The following is a 19,640-nucleotide window of genomic DNA, read 5'->3' on the forward strand; positions in this document are numbered from 1 at the left end:
GAAAATACTGTGAACGAACCAATCAAATGATGTATGAATGAATATGTCCCTCTGTAAAACAAATGTTTATGATAGGAATTGGGATAAAATTGCTGAAGTGCAGATTTATAGATCAAAGCTCAATGTCACAAATGTACAGATTTGATGGCATTTAACAAAAAAAGGAAAAGAATTTTACATGATTTATTTTGCTTTGAGCTAAAACACTGAAAACACTTGATCAAAATCTCAAAAATGACAGTTTTTGCTTGCAGTGCTTCACATTAATTCGGCAGACTTTGTTTAATGAGCTGTACTTTGAACATCATGGACGTTTCTGTTTACACGACTGCTGCTGTGTAAAAAAAAAAAAAAAAGGTTGAGCCCTTTGAAGCATTAGCGTAGTGTCATAGAGTAATGGAGAGAGGAAACCAGTTACCAGATCCATCTGCCTCAGTGCTTTAACACACTTTTCCGATATTGGGAGCCAGCTTGACTGCTGACGTGTAGAGAAAGCTAAAGGACAAGACTGTAAATTCCATCTTCACACTAAACCATAAACGCCTGCATTATCATTCTATAATCGGCTGTCAGCAATGATTGATGCCAGTTTATCACAATCTGATGATAGCTCCTTTGTGATATTCGTGATTATTGACTATTATTAAATTTAATTTATTGATGAGCTACAAGTCACAAATTTAAGGAGCAAATTTTAAGCAAATTTTATTGATTAATATAATTAGATTGACATGATCAGAGTGAATTGTTTAATAATAATGCTGCTAATATAATATGACTGATAATGTTGCTTACTATATACGCTGTAGAAATAATATTGCAGCTTAAAATTCTTTAGTTGAATCAAATGAACTTTTCTAGTCATCTCAACTCAACATCAGTCAAACTGACTAAAAATATTAGGGTAAACTTTATATCTCTGAAAATATTCAGTTGAAACCTGATTGGCCTATTTAAGTTAGAGATAAAATTAGAGATAGAGTTAAAGTAACATACAAATATATTTTAAAACTTTGTCATATCATTGTTTTAGTAAGTAATATTGCATGAGTTTATATTATAGTGTATCATAGCTTAGCGTATAGTAGTGTATTTAATTAATTTCATTATTAAATATTTCACTTTGTTTTTATATATTTATTTGTTTTCTTTTCATGCGTACTTGCTGGATTTGTTTATTACAATTTCATATAGTTTAATTCACTGTTATGTAATGTAAATAATATTTTCTGCAACATTACATATGGAGACTAGAAAGAAAGAATAAGAGGGAAGAGAATGACTATGAAAGAAAGAACGAAGAAAAGAAAGAAGGAAAGAAAGAAAGACCTTAAAAATTAAAAGGTTGGAAAGAAGGAAAGAAAGAGACCATAATGGAAAGATAGAAAGAAGGAAAGATGAAAAGGAAAAAGAAAGATAGAAAGAAGAAGAGAGAACATAAAAGAAGAAAGTAAAGATGCCAAGAAGAATGAAAGAAGGAAAAAAACATGAGAGAAAGAAAGAGATCGTGAAAGAAAGAAAGAAAGAAAGAAAGAAAGAAAGAAAGAAAGAAAGAAAGAGACCATGATGGAAAGAAGGAAAGAAAGAGACCATGATGGAAAGAAAGAAGGGAAGACACCATGAAAGAAAGATGGGAAAAAAGGAATGAAAGAAGGAAAGAAAGACAAAAAAGATACCAAGGGAAAGATACCAAGAAAAAATGAAGGAAATAAACCATGAATGAAAGAAAAAAAGATGGAAAGAAGGAGAGAAAGAAGGAAGGAAAAAGACCATGAAAGAAAGAAAGCTGGAAAGAAGGAAGGAAAAAAGAAAGAAAGAAAGAAAGAAAGAAAGAGACCATGATGGAAATAAGGAAGGAAAAAAAACAAGGAAGGAAAGAAAGAGACCATGATAGAAAGAAGGAAAGAAAAATGGACAAAAAAGAAAGAAATTCCATGAAAGAAAGATGGAAAGAAAGAAAAAGACCTTGATGGAAAGAAAAGAAAGAAGAATAGAAAGATGGAAAGAGTACATGAAAGAAAGATGGAAAGAAGGAACAAAAGAAAAACCATGAAAGAAGGAAAGAGAGAGAAGGAAGTAATTACTATATGATTTTTTTTTATTTAATGTTACCAAAACTGTATTGCATTACTTTATATTTCTTTAACTCAAGTTTCATGGTGTTTTATTATGTTTTTACCTCTCTCTGTGTTATGCTTGAGCTGTTTCATTTTTATTCAATTTTTAATTTCATTATGTAATATTTTTTTTGCCCCATAAGCGCTGGTCAGCTGAAATGTGATGATTATGAAAGCATGTTAGAGTGTCATTACGTCACGTCTGCTGCCTATGTGATACTGAGGCTTTGAGTGTCTGGCTGTGGTGTTGATCTGGTTGCTGGCGCAGCAGTTTGCGAGCGGTGTGTGAGGTCAGGAGTGTGTTTTCACAGAGCAGAGTGAAAGGGCGTCACACTAACCCTTCACCTACCTTTCCTTTCATTCCAGCTTTCCTTCATCTAGACCACACCTTAGCAGAGTGAGTGTGAGGCTCGATTTGTTTCAAAGAGACCTTGGCCCTGACAAACTGCTCATTTGTGATGTTTTTGATGTTCTATTTCAGTGGCTCACAGCTATATTTTTGTGGTCATTTTCAGTTGCCTGATTAATAAAAAAAAACAGTCTGAGTGGGATGCTTTTTAACATTTTATTTATTTATTTATTTATTTATTTATTTATTTATTTATTTTTTCATTTGCCCAGCACTGGGGATGCACCAGTATGGTATTTTTGTAAACCAATAACCGATAGCTTTTTTTAGATTTGGAGAAGATTTGTTAGCTAATAAATATAAGTAGTATTTTTTTCTAATATTTCTGATGTTTCCAAAAACAGAAGTTAACCACAGTGAACAACTGGTTTTATTTTATAACCTTAACTTCAGAAAAATAAAGACTGATTTCTGAAATGTATAGAGATCTATAGCCCACTTTCTTTTATATAAACACAATGTACTGCAGGATCTAAAAATGCTTAAATAAAGCACTGATAATAACCACCTAACATTTAACCACAATCAAAATATCAGTAAAGTAATAAAAATAGTGGCAGGCAGCAAACATGTGAAGTGGTACAAACTGCGAAAATAATACAATTATTGGCTAATTTTGTTGTTGGGTAATAGCAATAAAAATAGGGCTGTGGGATATGGCAAAAAAAAATCTTAAATCTACTTTAATGAAACATTTTCACTTATTTTTCCGAGCAACTGCATGTACCATCCATGTTGTTTTTTTTCTTTTTGAAATACAGATTTGTCAATGCTTTATTTTATATATTAAATAATATTTTATTTTATGCAAAGCAACATTTATAGACATTAATGATTTTAAAATGATTTTATATAAAGACACTAATTATAATTACCTTTAATATTATAAAATATTGGTTGTACAGATGTCCATGGTTTTGTTACCAAAATGCAATGTGGTAATATGAGTGAGCAGGGCCTGTGTTTGGTTTTAAAAGTCGATCAGAAGTCTTTTCCCAACTAATGGCCAGTTGTTGGCTTGAAAATACATTGCACAGCCAAGCTTTGGCCAGTCTGTTACAGTTTGACACCTGAGTAGGACAGGGCCGGCAACAGTGTATGTTAATTATGCAGCAATGCGGTTTATTTATCATGTCAAAGGTGTCTCTTTCACAGAGGAATGCATGGACTTCCAATATATCCGCATATCCTGTTTGGGTTTCTGTGCAGTCATTAGTCTTCCTGTGGTCATTGACTCTCAGATAAGGGCATTTTCAGCATTTCCGATGCCAAGTCTTTATTCCTTCTTTTAGGTCCTTCAGGCTATATGAAATTTTCCAGGCAAGATTTTTGGCAGCCCACTCTGTTGTTGAATGGTGTTAACTTTTAAAACCTGTTTTATAGACAGGTTTTGCACAGTATGTTTTATATGGTTTTCGTTATATCAGGTTTTCAAGTCCTGTAGAAATATTAAGTGGATTCTATCTCAAGTTCAGTCTTGTGCAACTTTTATATTAAATATTTAATATAATTAAATGCTTTTATATTTTTTATTTTCTCATTTTATGACAAGAATTTAATTAAAAACATAGTTTGTCACGTACTGAAATTGAGATTCTGCCACCCAAATCCCTGTTTTGATTCGCAAAACTATAATTATGTATCTTAGATTAGTTCTTTTTTCTGTTATACTTCTTGCAGATGATGGGATAGGAATGTATACTTTAGTTTATATTGTCTCTTTCTGTAACTATTCCTGAAAGCAAGTACTATCATAGACATATTGTGTAGTCTATATTGTAAAATGTTACCAAAATGTTGTCATGCCTAGCTGAAAATGTCAAAATACACAATTTCAGTAATTCGTACAAGACTGCCTTTTAATTATCACTGACAAAAATATCTACTACTGGGTGTCCGCAGGGTCTAAAAAGAATTAAAAGTTGCTAAATCAATTATGAGAAAATTAAGGCTCTTAAAAGGTATTAAAAAGTCTTAATTGCGTTTTTACGAGGCCTTAAATTTTGTTCAAGCGCTGTCCAAAGTATTTAACTCCAAAAAAGCATAAATATATTTATTTTCCTCCTAATATTAACAACGGTGTGCTCAATCCATGCGATTGGTTCGGGCCAGGGGTGCATCTAGTTAAGCTCCTCCGTCCAGGTGATGTGATGTAATTTTTGACAAACGCAGGAAGGTGATGTGACGCTCTCCACATTTAGCCAAACCATAGAGCGAAACAAAATGGGAAAATATAAGTTTGCGTACTCCTGGTTGGAGAAAGACGAGTTTAAACAGTGGCTAAAGCCTGTCGCTGAAAACAACCATGTTATTTTTTAAAGCTTTGTTTCTTCAGATCTTATCCGATTCTGTTTCATGGTTGTGCTCCATTCATTTATTTAACTACTACAACTGTTTATTAAGTGAAAGATTTGATACAGTTTAGAACTTGTAGTGGTGAAGAGGTCTTAAAATATTCTGAAAAATATTCTTTTTAAAAGTCTTAAAAAGGTATTGAAATTATTTTTAGGATTCCTGGATATACCCTGTACTAAAGGCAGATTTTACTGGATTGTCTGCACTGACCTTTAGAAAAAGTTGTCTAAGATGGTTTTTAAAATGACCTGTTGATGAGAGTGGGTCACTTTGTTTATAATCTTAAGGTGTTATAATGCCAAAAATGACTAATCATTTCTCTTGTTCTTCATTCAGGGTGAAAATGTCCTATGGAGGAAGTTGAATCTCAAACAGACAGACTCTGAGTGAGCTGGGCGGGGCCTGTCCCATAATCCCCGCTTGTCGGGTCAAGGGAACATGGGAGATGGAGGCGTCAATGCGGTGGGAGAAGGGGTGAATCAGTCCCATATGCTTTTTGACCGCTTCGTCCAGGCCACCACCTGCAAAGGCACTCTCAAGGCTTTTCAAGAGCTCTGTGACTTCCTGGAACTCAAGCCCAATGAATACCGCGTGTTCTACCACAAACTCAAGTCCAAGCTCAACTACTGGAAAGCCAAAGCTCTCTGGGCCAAATTAGACAAGCGCGCCAGCCACAAAGAATACAAAAAAGGAAGGGCCTGTGCCAACACTAAGGTATGAAAGTTTCCCTGGGACCTTTTCCCTGTTTTGCTTATTAGTTCCCAAACTTGCAGTGCTGCCTAAAATAGATTCTCTATGGACTTCATGTGGCTCAATGATTTGATTGTAACTTTTTGTGGGTCTGTTTCCTAGTGTCTGATAATTGGAGCTGGACCATGTGGTTTACGTACAGCCATAGAGCTGGGTTTCCTCGGGGCCAAGGTGGTTTTATTGGAGAAGAGAGATGCGTTCTCTCGAAACAATGTGCTCCATCTTTGGCCCTTCACCATTCAGGATCTGAGGGGTCTTGGAGCCAAGAAGTTCTACGGCAAATTTTGTGCTGGAGCCATCGACCATATCAGTAAGTACATACAATTTTTTAAAACTTTTTGAAGGTTTGCCTTAAATTTGAATGCATCATTTGTGTGTGGGATTGAGGAATTCCTGACACTCTTTTGCCTACTCTAATTATTTTATAAGCTATTCGTAAGTCTACAGCTGATGAAATTATGCAAAATTATTGGCACTTTAGGTTTGGTCTTAAAATGGCAATGTGAATGCTTGGTGAACCAGGATCAAATATATCAGAATTTTTGGTTCAGACCGAAACATCTTCAGTACAGAAACATGTTCAGTGCCCATGTCAGGGTTGCGTTTCCACTGCCAATAGTACCACCCTTACTTGATAGGTGTAGTGTATGCCAGAATGTTGCGATTAACGTCATTCTTGCTGAAGATGGAAGCCTTGCGTGTTGTTCACATATAGAGTCTTTTGTGAACTTGTGTTTTTTAATTTTCGTTTCCATTGAGTGGTACGGTACTCTTCTATGGCCGTTTTCACCATCAAAAGGTATCAAAAATGAATCTTACCGTGCAACTATTTGGGTACCCTTTTGAAAGGGTACCTAGCATGACAAAAGGGTACCAAAAGGTGGAGCTGGACATGCAGCTAAACGCCATTGGTTTACAGAGATACGTCACTGGCTTGTGCACAAGCCAGGAGAATGAAAACAAAGGAAGCATAATTTTTAAATACATAGCAGAAACATTACACTGTAAAAATAAATACATAACGTACCATGGTCGACCCAAGCTCAAACAAACATTGTCATAGTCTTCTTTGTTTGAAATAACAAATTTCTTGAGCTGATATTTATAACGTCCACGTGATTACTAACGTGCTTCTGACACCAGTTTCTTTCAGAAACAGACAAATGCAAGAGTGACGCGTGAAAAAAAAAGGAGCAAATGATTCTTTCAGCGACCAAAAACATGAACAAACTGTTATCACCGCCTTTTGAACTATTATGAACTCGGAATGCCGAAATTATTTTCTGAAAGAAGTTACATGTCCTGACAAAGATTGCACTGACTGTGGGCTATCTGTTACGTGTTGTTTTTGAACTCAAATAAGGACTAAATTTATGCTGTGTGTATTTTTTCTGTAATTAGTAACATATCGGAGACTGTAAGAGTCTGTATTTGTTCACATATGTTGCATTTATTTATTTTATATAATCGCAGACGTTACAGTAGTTCATTTCAATGTCATTGATCTGCAGTTAAAATCAAATCAGGTTAATAGAAAGGTCAGTAATGAACATTTTATACACAAGTATTTATGTAAAGCATCTGTTTTGTGAGTAGTGCTTCTCGTATGATATATGAACGACCCGTACAGCTTTACTTTGACATTTCCTCGAGCGAGAATGACGTCAACTAAAACTTTGTCGAACACCACACCTGTACACCACTTGTAACTTTTGGGAGTAGAAACGATGACCTGATGAAGCTGACCCATACCGACCCATACCAAACTGTTCCACTCAGTGGAAACGGGCTCTCAAGTGCACGCAAATAGAGAGAGGAAGTGGTGCCTCTATTGCTTTTCACATTTTTTAGTTACGACGTGAGAATGTCCTGCTAAACCACTTTAGAGGACATACAGGAGATACTGTTCTTGCCTCTTGATATGTGGCTGTTTGTCACAGAAAGATGACACATTTTTTTGGAGGATGGTTTATTGCTATGCATCATAATTGTATTATTACGGTGTTTTGTATTGGCTGTCTATTTAAAAATGGTGCTTCCTATTTTGTTGTTCCCTTTTCTTATTGCATACGCTGGTGACGTTTTCCTGTAAACCAGTAGCCTTCAGCATTGAGTCTTGATCTGGTACCGTACTGTTGTGCTAGCTACGTCAAAAAAAGTGATATGGTACAGTTCGCTATTTTGGTACCTTTTTAACAGTGGAAATGAAAATAAATGTATCTTTACCACTCAGTGGAATATAAGAGAACCTGACTACTAGTGTGAACACACCCTTACAAAGAAATTAACCTTCACAGTATGGGCATCTATTACAGAAGATCCTATTACAACTGGATCCTGTTACATATAGTCGTAAATGGGTTACCAATCACCTTGGAGACTTTCAATAACTCTAACTAGAGTCTTCAAAGGTGTTCTGGGACTCCTAGCCAGTCTGGCGTAAAGGCTAATTTGTACTGATGCATTGAATCACCGCCTGCTCTTGTAATCAGTGTGGGATGCGTGCGAGAAAACCTGCGAAAACAAGGGCTTTATACTTTGCCAACAAGATAGAACAGATTTGATTAGGAAAAAATAAAACTTGGACTCTTTCTTTGTGGAAGTGATGCATTTGATCATTGAAACTCCTCTAGGGCTTGCTTTAAATCAAGTAGTGAGAACACTAAATAAAGGTGTAAGTGGGGTCCCAAACATTTTGACCTTGTCCACTTTCAGTTACTTTCTGAGGTACTTTTAAGCTAAACAAGACAATTACACAGTACTGTTCTTGTACCAAAACGTGAATTACCATTGAAATGATCATTGTCATCAACATCAATTTAATTTATCTTACTTTCCTGCTCAAATCAGCTTCATAACATGGGTTTGCTCATTCAAAAGTGGTCTTGAGGTACATTGAATGGTCCCATAAGTAGAGTGCCAAGTTTGAAGAAACGAGACGAAATGGTCTTGAGGAAATTTGGACAGGAGATTCAAATGCATGTTAATAGTGGGTGGAAATTGTGACATGTTTCTGCTGACCACTATTAATTTGATCATTAAAAACACAATATTTTAAGGTGGAAACAGGGCCTAGAATGTCTTTTTCTGCATATTGAGTCAAATGTTAATACCAGGATTGATTAATCCTTTTTTCATTCATTCATTTTCTATTACTTATCCTGGGCCGCCTTACAGGGGCAGCAGTCTCCGTAGGGAACCCTAGACTTTCCTATCACCAAACACTTCCTCCAGATTGTCCGAGGAATCCCGAGGCGTTCCCAGGCAAGCTAAGAGGCATAGTCCCTCCAGGGTGTCCAAGGTCTTCCCCAAGGCCTCCTCCCAGTGGGACAAGCCTGGAACACTGTCCTCATTAGGAATCCAGGATGCATAAACAGGCCCTATTTACACTAATACGTTTTAGTTTTAAAATGCGTGAGTTTTGCTTCGGTTCCGTCTTCCATCCACACTACCCCAGAGTTTTCGAGCCCCGGAAACAGAGCATTTTGAAAACGCTGAAGAGGCCGTTTTCGTTTTAATATGCTGCTGCTCCGTGTCATTGTATGAGGGAAAACAGAGATATCTGAAAACGTGGCATGGTTGCTGACATTCGCGCTACCAGATTGGGACTTTTTCTTAATATTAAGTACTTAAAGTTCAGACTTTGCAAGTTTATAACGATCTCCCAAGCATGTAAGGACACTTCGTATAAATCTTCAAATGTAGCTTCACTGTACTTTTATAAGATCATTCACCCTGGCTACCTTTCACTATCTTAACAATAAAGTGAAAACATGACATAAAGCACTGTCTCCTAATTTTTATATTAACAACTTAAACATACCTGATACCAAAAATGAAAAGGCATCATGTACATATTTATATGATCGACATCTTCACTGTATGCAAATTTATAACAAAACGGAGCCTAATAGCTGCCTTCTTACATTTTCATTAAAAAATATGAAACATTAGGCTTTTTGTCAATATATGCAATATATATAAACATTTTGTCAATATATGCTTAATGTCAGGCTATATGCAAACAATAAAGATTATCAGAGGAAATGCATGGTGAAATACGAAATAGCCGTCTCTTTTGTTGAATATAATAATCCGTAATCTATCATTTTAATAATCAGTAATAATTATAAAAGTAGAACGTACAATAAGTTTGTACAATATAGGAAATAAAGGCAAGCAGTCGGTCAAGAGTGTGGAATTAGTGTACGTGGTTACATAAATTATTATGTAAAACTTATCTTTGCTCTCAGCTAAAACACGTTACCTGAGAACAGGTAGGCTTATAGATTCAAAAGACCAACTCATTAGGTATAGTTCAACTACACACGAGGAATTATACATTGTGTTTAACAACTACAGAGAGATGAGATCCAACGGTAGATTCAAGATGGGCTGGCTGACGTTCGGCTGCTCTCAGGCAGGCAGGTGTGCTCCGAGCTCCTGCTGACTGCCTGGAGCTCAGACACGAGAATATGCTGAAGCAGCTTTTAGCGCATGCCAGAGTGCATGTATGGTCATGTGATGTGCGTTTTCATCAGTGTAGTGTGGACGGAAAGCTTTTCAGAAATGCTAGATGAAACACCAGTGTGGACGTGGATAATTTTCATTTTAAAATGCTGTTTTAAAACTAAAACGTATTAGTGTAAACGGGGCCACAGATGCCGAACCATCGCTTGTGGAGGAGCAGTGGTTCTACTCCAAGTTCCTTCTGGGTGACAGAGCTCCTCACCCTATCTTTAAGTGTGTGCTCTGCCACCCTGCAGATCTTGAAAAGATCTTGTCCTTTCGGTCATGATCCAAAGCTCATGACCATAGGTGATGGCTCCTGACCAGCAGGATTGATATTTTTTGTTCTTGCTGCAGGTATTCGTCAGTTGCAGTTGATGCTCTTGAAGGTCGCTCTTCTCCTCGGCATCGAGATTCATGTCAACGTGGAGTTCAAAGGCCTCATTGAGCCACCAGAAGACCAAGAGAATGAGAGTAAGATCACATTCTCATGTCCTTTCCGCACTGAAGTTCGGCTGTTATCCATTTGTTATTTTTTCCCCACATAAATGCCAGTCGTTCTAAAGGGCCTTGGCATATCCTGAGCGGATACCAAGGCTAGCGGAGAAAAGACTTGTCTGTCATTGCTGAACATGATGTTGGTTTTTCCAGGAATTGGGTGGAGAGCCGAGGTCCACCCCAGAACACATCCAGTCAATGAACTAGAGTTTGATGTCATAATTGGGGCTGATGGGAGGAGAAACACACTGTCAGGTAAGAGTGCAGCGTTAATGAAAGTGGCAAACGTACTTTATGGCTCGTTGGCTCTTGTCTAGACAGGTTACAGAAATAATAATAATAATTAGTGGTGTGTTACTTGAGCAAACGTCAATGTGTACCTCATCCCACACCATTTATCCTGCAGACATGAGTGATATCTTAAATTATTGTGCTTTTTTAAGGAGAAATGTGCAAACACTTGTCTAAGAGATTGAATTACAATTTTTGCATTAGACGAATTGTACAATGGGGAGGTGGAATTTAAAGGATGTAATTTTCAACTGAAAAATAAACCACAATCACAGATGTTTTTTTCACCCCCTTTTTAACATTAACCTGCTTTTTATTGGTTTTCTTAAGAATGCTTTAGTGGTATTTGATAGGAGTTTATCAGTGCTACAGATTGAAGTGCATTGTTTTACTGTAAAGGAGAAGGAACACAGAGCCACAGAGCTTTCTTGACCCAAGAATTATAAAAAATGTGTTCTCATCTCGTGCAGCAGAAGTAGAAATGGTACAATCAAAATGCTTGAGAGGATCTTGAGGGAGTAATGGACTGTTTTCACAAATTTTCAGATTTCTCAGCAGTGGAACTCATCGTAGTTGAGTAAACCGAAAACAGTGAATAGGAGAGTATAACAAAAATAGTAAGAGACAAAAACTATTTAAAAAAAAGGAGTGTAATTGAGACTGCCAGAAAAGGCAGTTAACAGAGAGAACGCTGTATTAGAAACACAATCACTGTAGCATGAACTTTTTTATTATATAATTTAACTTAATAAAATACAACAGTGTAAATATAGTTTTATAGTTTAATATACTTTTTTAAATCAACAAACAAAAACCTTTCAGGGTTTACAATGCTAACACAGACTTGTTATGGCATCTATATTTTGCTGCACTCTGGTCATTTTGAAAGGCTTTGAATAAAAAAAATATCTGTCGAATGATTAACAGTTGACAGCAAAATTATTAGCTCTGCTGTCAAATATTTATTTTTATTAAAATCTTTCCCGAATTGAGCAAAGAAATTTCCAGTATTTCCTATTCACCTTATGCTCCGTGGGCGAGCGGGCACAGCCATTTGAATCGTTTTGGCTCGAGACCTCTCCTTCACCTCCATTCTTATTTAGATATTAAAAACAGCTCGTTTTGCTGCTTGTTGTTGCAAACGTATATTTTCTTATTAGATTATTCTGCTTTGTCTGTATAATCATGCAAACACTTGTTTTATTTAAAAGCTGTTTTATTAATTTTTTATTTTAAGGTCCATATTAATAGCCCCCTTAAGATTTTTTTTAATTGTTTACAGAACAAACCTCTGTTTTACAATGACTTTACTCATTAACCTAATTTGTTTAACATAATCTAAACCGCCTTTCCACTATCGTGCCAAACCGTTCTTAAAACAGTTCAGTACGCTTACGGTTGTTTCTCCACTGAGCCTGGAACAGCGCAGGACGGTTACAAACCGTTCTCAGCCATGAATTCTCTACACTGTTAGACAACAGTGCTGAACTGTGCCGATAGATTTTGTGTGTTGATGTTGCGACTCTGTTGCCAAGCTACCTTTAATATAAAAAAAGCTTTAATGTAAAAAATGATACAGGTCTAAATGATACAGGTTTGAAACCCGCCGATCTAAAATCCTAATATAATAAAATAGCCTATTGTTTTATTTATATATGGCTAGAGCTTGATTAATTTAATTTACATCCTAGTAAAGCCTTTAAGTTGCGCTTTAAGCTGAATACTGATATCTTGCAAAATAACTAGCAAAACATAATGTACTGTCATCATGGCATAGACAAAATAAATTAATGAATCCAAAATATTGCCTAAAATGTGTTGGAAAAAATCTCTCCATTAAACAGCACTTAGAAAATAGTTGAAAAAGAATTCAAATTTCACAGCCTGGTCAATGATTCAGCTGTACATGATGCCTGTTGAATTTTATGAAAAGGGTCTGTGTATAATCCAAAACTTTGCTGACATGGTGCAATGTTCATCTCTGTTTTTAATCATATACAGCTGAAGTCAGAATTATTAGCCCCGCTGTTTATTTTTTCCACCAATTTCTGTTTAAGGGAGAGAAGAGTTTTTCAACACATTTCTAATCGTAATAGTTTTAATACCTCATCTCTGATAACTGATTTATTTTATCTTTGCCATGATGACAGTAAATAATATTTTATTAGGGATTTTTCAAGACACTTCTATACAGCTTAAAGTGACATTTAAAGGCTTAACTAGGTTAATTAGGTTAACTAGGCAGGTTAGGGTAATTAGACTAGTTATTTTATAATGATGGTTTGTTCTGTAGACTATCAAAAAATATATAGCTTAAAGAGGATAATCATTGTGTCCTTAAAATGGTTATTAAAAAAAAAATAAAAAACTGCTTTTATTCTAGCTGAAATAAAACTAAAGACTTTCTCCAGAAGAAAACAATATTATCAGACACACTGTGAAAATTTCAAAGGGGGTTTAATAATTCTGGTTTCAACTGTGTCTAACCTGACAATCAACATAACAAATAAAATATATGGAATAAGATAAACAAATTATGTTTTGAAGTCCCTTTTTTTTTTGCTTTGACCCATATTTATATGCAGTAAATCTGATGGATCAATAGTTGTTTTGCATAACCATTCCACTGATTATTCTTGTGAATGTTTCTGCTGGCTGTTCAGGGTTCCGGAGAAAGGAGTTCAGGGGCAAACTGGCTATTGCCATTACAGCAAACTTCATTAACCGCAACACGACCGCAGAAGCAAAGGTGGAGGAGATCAGCGGAGTAGCCTTCATCTTCAACCAAAAGTTCTTCCAGGACCTCAGAGAAGCCACAGGTACTTTTCTTAACACAGTTAAAGCCAGAATTATTAGCCCTCCTAAATTATTTTGTTTTTTAATTTCCATTTATTTATTTTTTTCCATCGCATTTCTAAACATTTATTTAATAACCCATTTCTAATAACTGATTTCTTTTATTTTTGCCATAATGACAGTACATAAATATTAAAAAATATCAAAAAATATATAAAACTAATATTTTACTAGATATTTTTCAAGGTACTAATATTCAGCTTAAAGTGACATTTAAAAACTTAACTAGGTTAATTAGCCAAGGATTCGCATAACCGTGATTTGTAACTATTTGTATAACAGTGGTTTGTTCTGTAGACAATCAAAAAAATATTTGTTTAGTTAGCTAATAATATTGACCTTAAAATGGTTTAAAAAATAAAACAAAGCTGCTTTTATTATAGCTGAAATGAAACAAATAAGACTTTCTCCAGAAGAAAAAGTATTATAGGAGATGCTATGAAACATTTTTTTGCTCTATTAAACATCCTTTGGGAAATGTTTGGAAAAAAATGTACCTAACAAAGAGCTTGTTCTGTGCTTTGTGCTGAGGTAGCAGTTTGTTGTAGTATGTTTGAGTTGTGTAATCGCTGTTATCCTCTCTCTCCTGTTGATGGAGGGAGTGGGCATATTATCTACTGCACAGATGGAACTTAATTACATCTGTGAACGGATGCAAACAACTTCCTCTTTCTCTATCGGCCTTTTTTTTTTAGTACGGTGACATGCTGTCTGTCACATCGCCTCTTCAATCTCAATCCCTCTCTCTCATAATTTGTCATCCCTCTTTATTAGCGTGACCAATGTTACAAATGTATTGCCAAAGCATTTGTAAAGTTTACACAAAAAAGTAGCATTGCATGTAAAATAACAGAGTAATTAGTAGAAGTAAAAAAAGAATACAAATAAATCAGAATAAACCATACATTTAACAATCAACATGATTAATGTGTGGTGCTCTCTCTCGCTCTCCTTCCCTCTCACTCACCTTGTTCTGTTTTTCTGTTGGTTTGTCTCCACAGGAATTGACCTGGAAAACATTGTCTACTATAAGGATGACACCCACTACTTTGTAATGACTGCCAAAAAGCAGAGCTTGCTGGAAAAGGGCGTCATTCTACATGTGAGTGATCAAAGTTGACTGATGACAGTCTTTTTTTTTTTTTTTAAAGCTATCTGCACCCTTTTATTCTCATTTCTTCCTCACTCTTTATCTCGATCACTTCCTGTTTGCCATTTTCTGCCCTTCTTAAAAGCACTAGCACACCGCTTAATTTCAGATGCAGAACATTATGACCCTGTTGGATAAAAATGAAACTTCCTTGAACAGCTTAACTGGTTTTAGCTGATCTGGTTGGTTTATTATAGGGATTTTCTTTTCCAACTGGTTAGGTAAGAAAGATATCTGACTGTCCAGCTGAGCCAGATGCACACCAAGTTGGTCAGGCTTGGGAAATGGCTTTAATGGGAAAATTAATAGGTTTAAGATATGTAATGTCAAATAATTAGCTTTAGCACCATGGCCAGAACCACAGACTAAAAACATTCAGAAGATTAGGATAAGTGTTTTTATTTTATTTTATTTTATTAAAAAAAAATAAAAAATCATGACATTTCTTTTAAATGTATTTTTTTATTATTTGGTATTATGTGGTATTATATTTTTGTTTTTTATATTTATTTTATTTTAATTTATTTTTCTTTTTATATATTGTATATTATATATAATATATAAGTATATATTTTTTATATATTATATATTATATTTTATTTATTTTTATATGGTATTATATTTTTATTTGTTTTTATATTTTAATTTAATTTAATTATTTACATTTATTTAAAAAATATTTAAATGCATTTATTTTTGTTTTATTTTTATTTATTTTTTATATTTAATTTATATATTTTAATTATTTTATTTTACATATTTATTTATTTTCAGTAAGAATACATTAATTTTAGCAAATATATATTTTGCTAAATTTAATATTTTTCTATTTTATTGGTATTTATTTTTTATGTTATATTTTATTGTATATATTATATTATATTTTTTATTATATTTAATTTTACTGATTTTTTTTTCAAGTAGTAATGCATTAATTTTATCAAGAGTATTTTCCACCTTTATGTTTGAAGCTTTGGTCAACATAATAGACGTCTTTCAAACATATTACCAAAAAAATTTATAATTAAATATATTCCAAAGCTTGGTGTATGTATCATATACAAGCTCTAGGTTTTTAATTTTCTCTTTTATAGAAGCCTTTTTGCCCATAGAAGTGTAAATAATCATTACTCTGAGCGGACAGTCTGTTCCCATTTATTCACAATGAGCTCTTCTGCTCTGTTTCCAGTTCTGCCAAGTTTGTTGAATCATTAACAGGGAGCCTCAATTCCAGCCCTCTCTCTCTCTCTCTCTCTCTCTCTCTCTCTCTCTCTCTCACACACACACACACACACACACACACACACACACACACACACTCACACTAAGTCTTGCACAATACAACTGATATAATGACGCACAGTAATGAGACCAATTAATGGAGCCCGGTAGGTTGCGAGAAAGCTTTGCTGGCTTTGCATTTTTCAGGATAAATTACAGGATCCCACCGGACAAAACACTTATTTAATGCATCAGGATTATGGCTTAACTGTAATTGTGCTCAAAATAAAGGCGTTTTAAATGAGTGTCAGGACTGAGAGCCCTCGACTGTTTTAAAAAGCCTGACTGTTAGAAACAAACACTGTCTGCTCGTAGCAACATGAATCAGAGAGGAAAAGACCTCTCAAATATCCTATTACCACACCCACAACCACTCACGGCTGAATTATATGCCTCATGGTGCTCTCCAGTTGCTCTCAATTTTGTGTGGAGTTTGAAAGAATCAACCCACCTTTATTTAATGCGAAAAACTATTATTGTTGTTACATCTGCCTTAGCAGTTTTAAACTGCTTCTGTTGAAAATTGTCTTTTCAAATTTTTGTTTGTCATGAATATGAGTCACATTAGACTTATAGTATTCTGATGTGGGGGAAAAAATCATGAGATCACTATAGATAAAGTCATAAAAAGAATTTGATTTGTAATTTTCGTTTTATTCTGTAAACTACTTATGACATTTCAAATGTAAAATAAACATGTTGGCAGTTAGATTTTGTATAAAATAACAAAGAGTGTTTTTTTCAGACATGACAGAATAAAAAGTTAAATCTTATGAAAAAATTATCTTATTATTTTTTATGGTCTAAATTGCAATATTTGTGCTTGGAATTTGGAAGATTTTTTCAGACCTTTTTAAAATAATAATAAAAAAACACATTACTAAAATTGCAATATTTATGTTTGGAATTTAGAATCAAATTTTCAGACCTTTTTAAAAATAAAAAAATAAAAAAGCTCTAAACTGCAATATTTGTGTTAAGAATTTGAAAGACCTTTTTAAAATAATAATAATAAAAAAATAAAACAAATTGTCTAAATTTCAACATTTATTTTTGACCTTTGGTAGACTTTTATTAGACCTTTTTAAAATAACAAAAAAAAGGTCTAAATTTCAATATTTATGTTTGGACTTTGGAAGACTTTTATCAGACCTTTTTAAAATAATAATAAAAAAAATGTCTAAATTTCAATATTTGTGTTTGGACTTTGGAAGACTTTTATCAGACCTTTTTAAAATAACAAAAAAAAAAAGGTCTAAATTGCAATATTTATGTTTGGAATTCTGAAGATTTTTTCAGGCATTATATAAAAAAGTCTACATTTCAATATTTATATTTGGTATTTAGGATATTTTTTTATAGACCTTTTTAAAATAATAATAAAATAAAATCTTAATTTCAATGTTTATGTTTGGAATTTGGAAGATTTTTTTTGACCTTTTTAAAATAACACGTTTTTTTTTTTTAAATGTCTAAATTTCAATATTTATTTTTGGAATTTAGACGATTTTTTCAGACCTTTTAAAAATAATAATAAAAATTCTCTAAATTTTAATATTTATGTTTGGACTTTGGAGAAATTTTTCAGACATTTTTAAAATAAACTTCTTTTTTTTAATGTCTAAATTTCAAAATTTATGTTTGGAATTAGATATATTTTTTAATTGATTTATGGGTTTATTGAAGGGTTGGTTGATTTGATTGGATGGGTAGAGGGATTGGTTGATTGATTAACTGAATAGTTTGGATAATTGGATAGATAAAGGATTTGGTTGATTGGATGGATGGAGGATTTGGTTGATTGGATGGATGTATGGATGGTTGTTTTGGTTGATTGGATGGATGGACGGATGGTTTAGTGGATTGGATAGTTTGGTCGATTGATTAATTGATAGACGCATTGATTTGATATATTTGAAATATTCTTTGCTCTTGTATAGGACTATGCTGACACAGAAATGCTGCTCTCCAGAGCCAATGTTGACCAGAAGGCTTTACTCTCTTACGCCAGAGAGGCAGCAGATTTTTCCACCAATCATCAGCTTCCTAAGCTAGACTTCGCCATCAACCACTACGGTCAACCTGACGTCGCCATGTTTGACTTCACCTGTATGTACGCCTCAGAGAATGCAGCGCTCGTCCGCCAGCGCAACGGCCATAAGCTGCTAGTAGCTCTTGTGGGAGACAGTCTTCTAGAGGTGAGTAGAAAGCCCATGTGGATGAGAGAATAAGACTATGTTCTCGTAGGGGAGTTTATTATTTGTTATAACATCCTTTAATAGAACCAGATGGTGTTTTTCCATGAAGCACCGCAAAATTGGCTTTTACTCTTCTCCAACAGCTTCCTTTGACAAATTTCAGCTTCTGAAAATACATTTTCTCACATAAATCTGAAACCACCACTTTAGAAGCTGCGGTTATGAAAGAATTAAGTTAAACACCACACACCGTTACATCTAGCTAGACCGCGCCTGTGAGAGTAGTTTTTCCATCATCTTCTAAACAGAAGGTGACTGATTTCTAATATGAATTTTACTGCTGCTCGTTTGTCACTCATTACTCTAAGAGGAACAAGTTGACGGATTAAAGTGATGTGTGCTTTTATGTTTAGCCATTCTGGCCGATGGGCACTGGAATAGCTCGAGGTTTCTTGGCAGCCATGGACTCAGCATGGATGGTGCGCAGCTGGGCTCATGGAAGCTCTCCTCTGGAGGTGCTGGCTGAACGGTAAGACAATGCTTATTCAAAAATAAATGCTAGTGCAATGTACACTATATACAGTGCACTTCTACCATTTAAAATGCCCCTACTTATTCTGTTTTAAATGTTTTTCATTTTGTTTTGGGGAAACACTAAGTTTCCCATTATATGCATTGCAGCATCACCGCGGGGTCTTAAAGTCTTAAATATCAAAAACAACATTTTAGGCCTAAAAACGTCTTAAATTAACTGAAATATTGTGTTGTAGGTCTTAAATCATTTTAAACAGCTTTTAATTTCCTTATATTTATGTAAAGCTACCCAATCTGGCCAACACGCTTTCCAATCAATAACATTCCATCTCAAAAAAAGTCTTAACAAAAGTTTATTTATTAACTCTATTTACCAATATGGTTTCATTATCTTCCTTACAATAACATGTTTTTTTATGATTTAAGTCTGACATAAAAAAAAAATACTTTGCATTTTTCCTTGTGCAAGTCTGAAATTTCAATTATTATGGTCTTAAAAAGTTTAAAATTAAAAAGTTCTAAATTTGACTTGATGAAACCTGTAGAAACTATGTTAAAATTATTGGTTCCAGGATTCAGTCTCTCTAAAGGCTGGGACTAAAACCAAGCTGACGACAATCAACGAGTGTCGTCGAAAATGTTATCAGCTCCAGTCTAAATAGCTTGCAAAATGACTAATATAAGTCAGTAAT

At 34.3% G+C, this 19,640-nt stretch overlaps 1 protein-coding gene across 50 annotated transcripts in view; it reads left to right on the forward strand.

Moving 5' to 3' along the window:
• The window catches only part of mical3a (microtubule associated monooxygenase, calponin and LIM domain containing 3a), a 153,664-nt gene that overhangs the window by 43,956 nt on the left and 90,068 nt on the right, over window positions 1–19,640 (forward strand). For all 50 annotated transcript variants that reach the window (XM_087291780.1, XM_087291788.1, XM_087291815.1 and 47 more), the window contains exons 2-9: window positions 5,218–5,595; window positions 5,734–5,941; window positions 10,498–10,614; window positions 10,792–10,893; window positions 13,593–13,748; window positions 14,787–14,887; window positions 18,157–18,414; window positions 18,828–18,943. In XM_087291780.1, coding sequence (XP_087147906.1) covers window positions 5,320–5,595; window positions 5,734–5,941; window positions 10,498–10,614; window positions 10,792–10,893; window positions 13,593–13,748; window positions 14,787–14,887; window positions 18,157–18,414; window positions 18,828–18,943 — 1,334 coding nt within the window. In that variant the 5' untranslated portion in view covers window positions 5,218–5,319. The remainder of the gene's footprint in view (window positions 1–5,217; window positions 5,596–5,733; window positions 5,942–10,497; window positions 10,615–10,791; window positions 10,894–13,592; window positions 13,749–14,786; window positions 14,888–18,156; window positions 18,415–18,827; window positions 18,944–19,640) is intronic.

The sequence above is a fragment of the Danio rerio genome, chromosome 18, assembly GCF_052040795.2.
Source record: "Danio rerio strain M-AB ecotype USA chromosome 18, GRCz13ab, whole genome shotgun sequence".
NCBI classification, from domain to species: domain Eukaryota; kingdom Metazoa; phylum Chordata; class Actinopteri; order Cypriniformes; family Danionidae; genus Danio; species Danio rerio.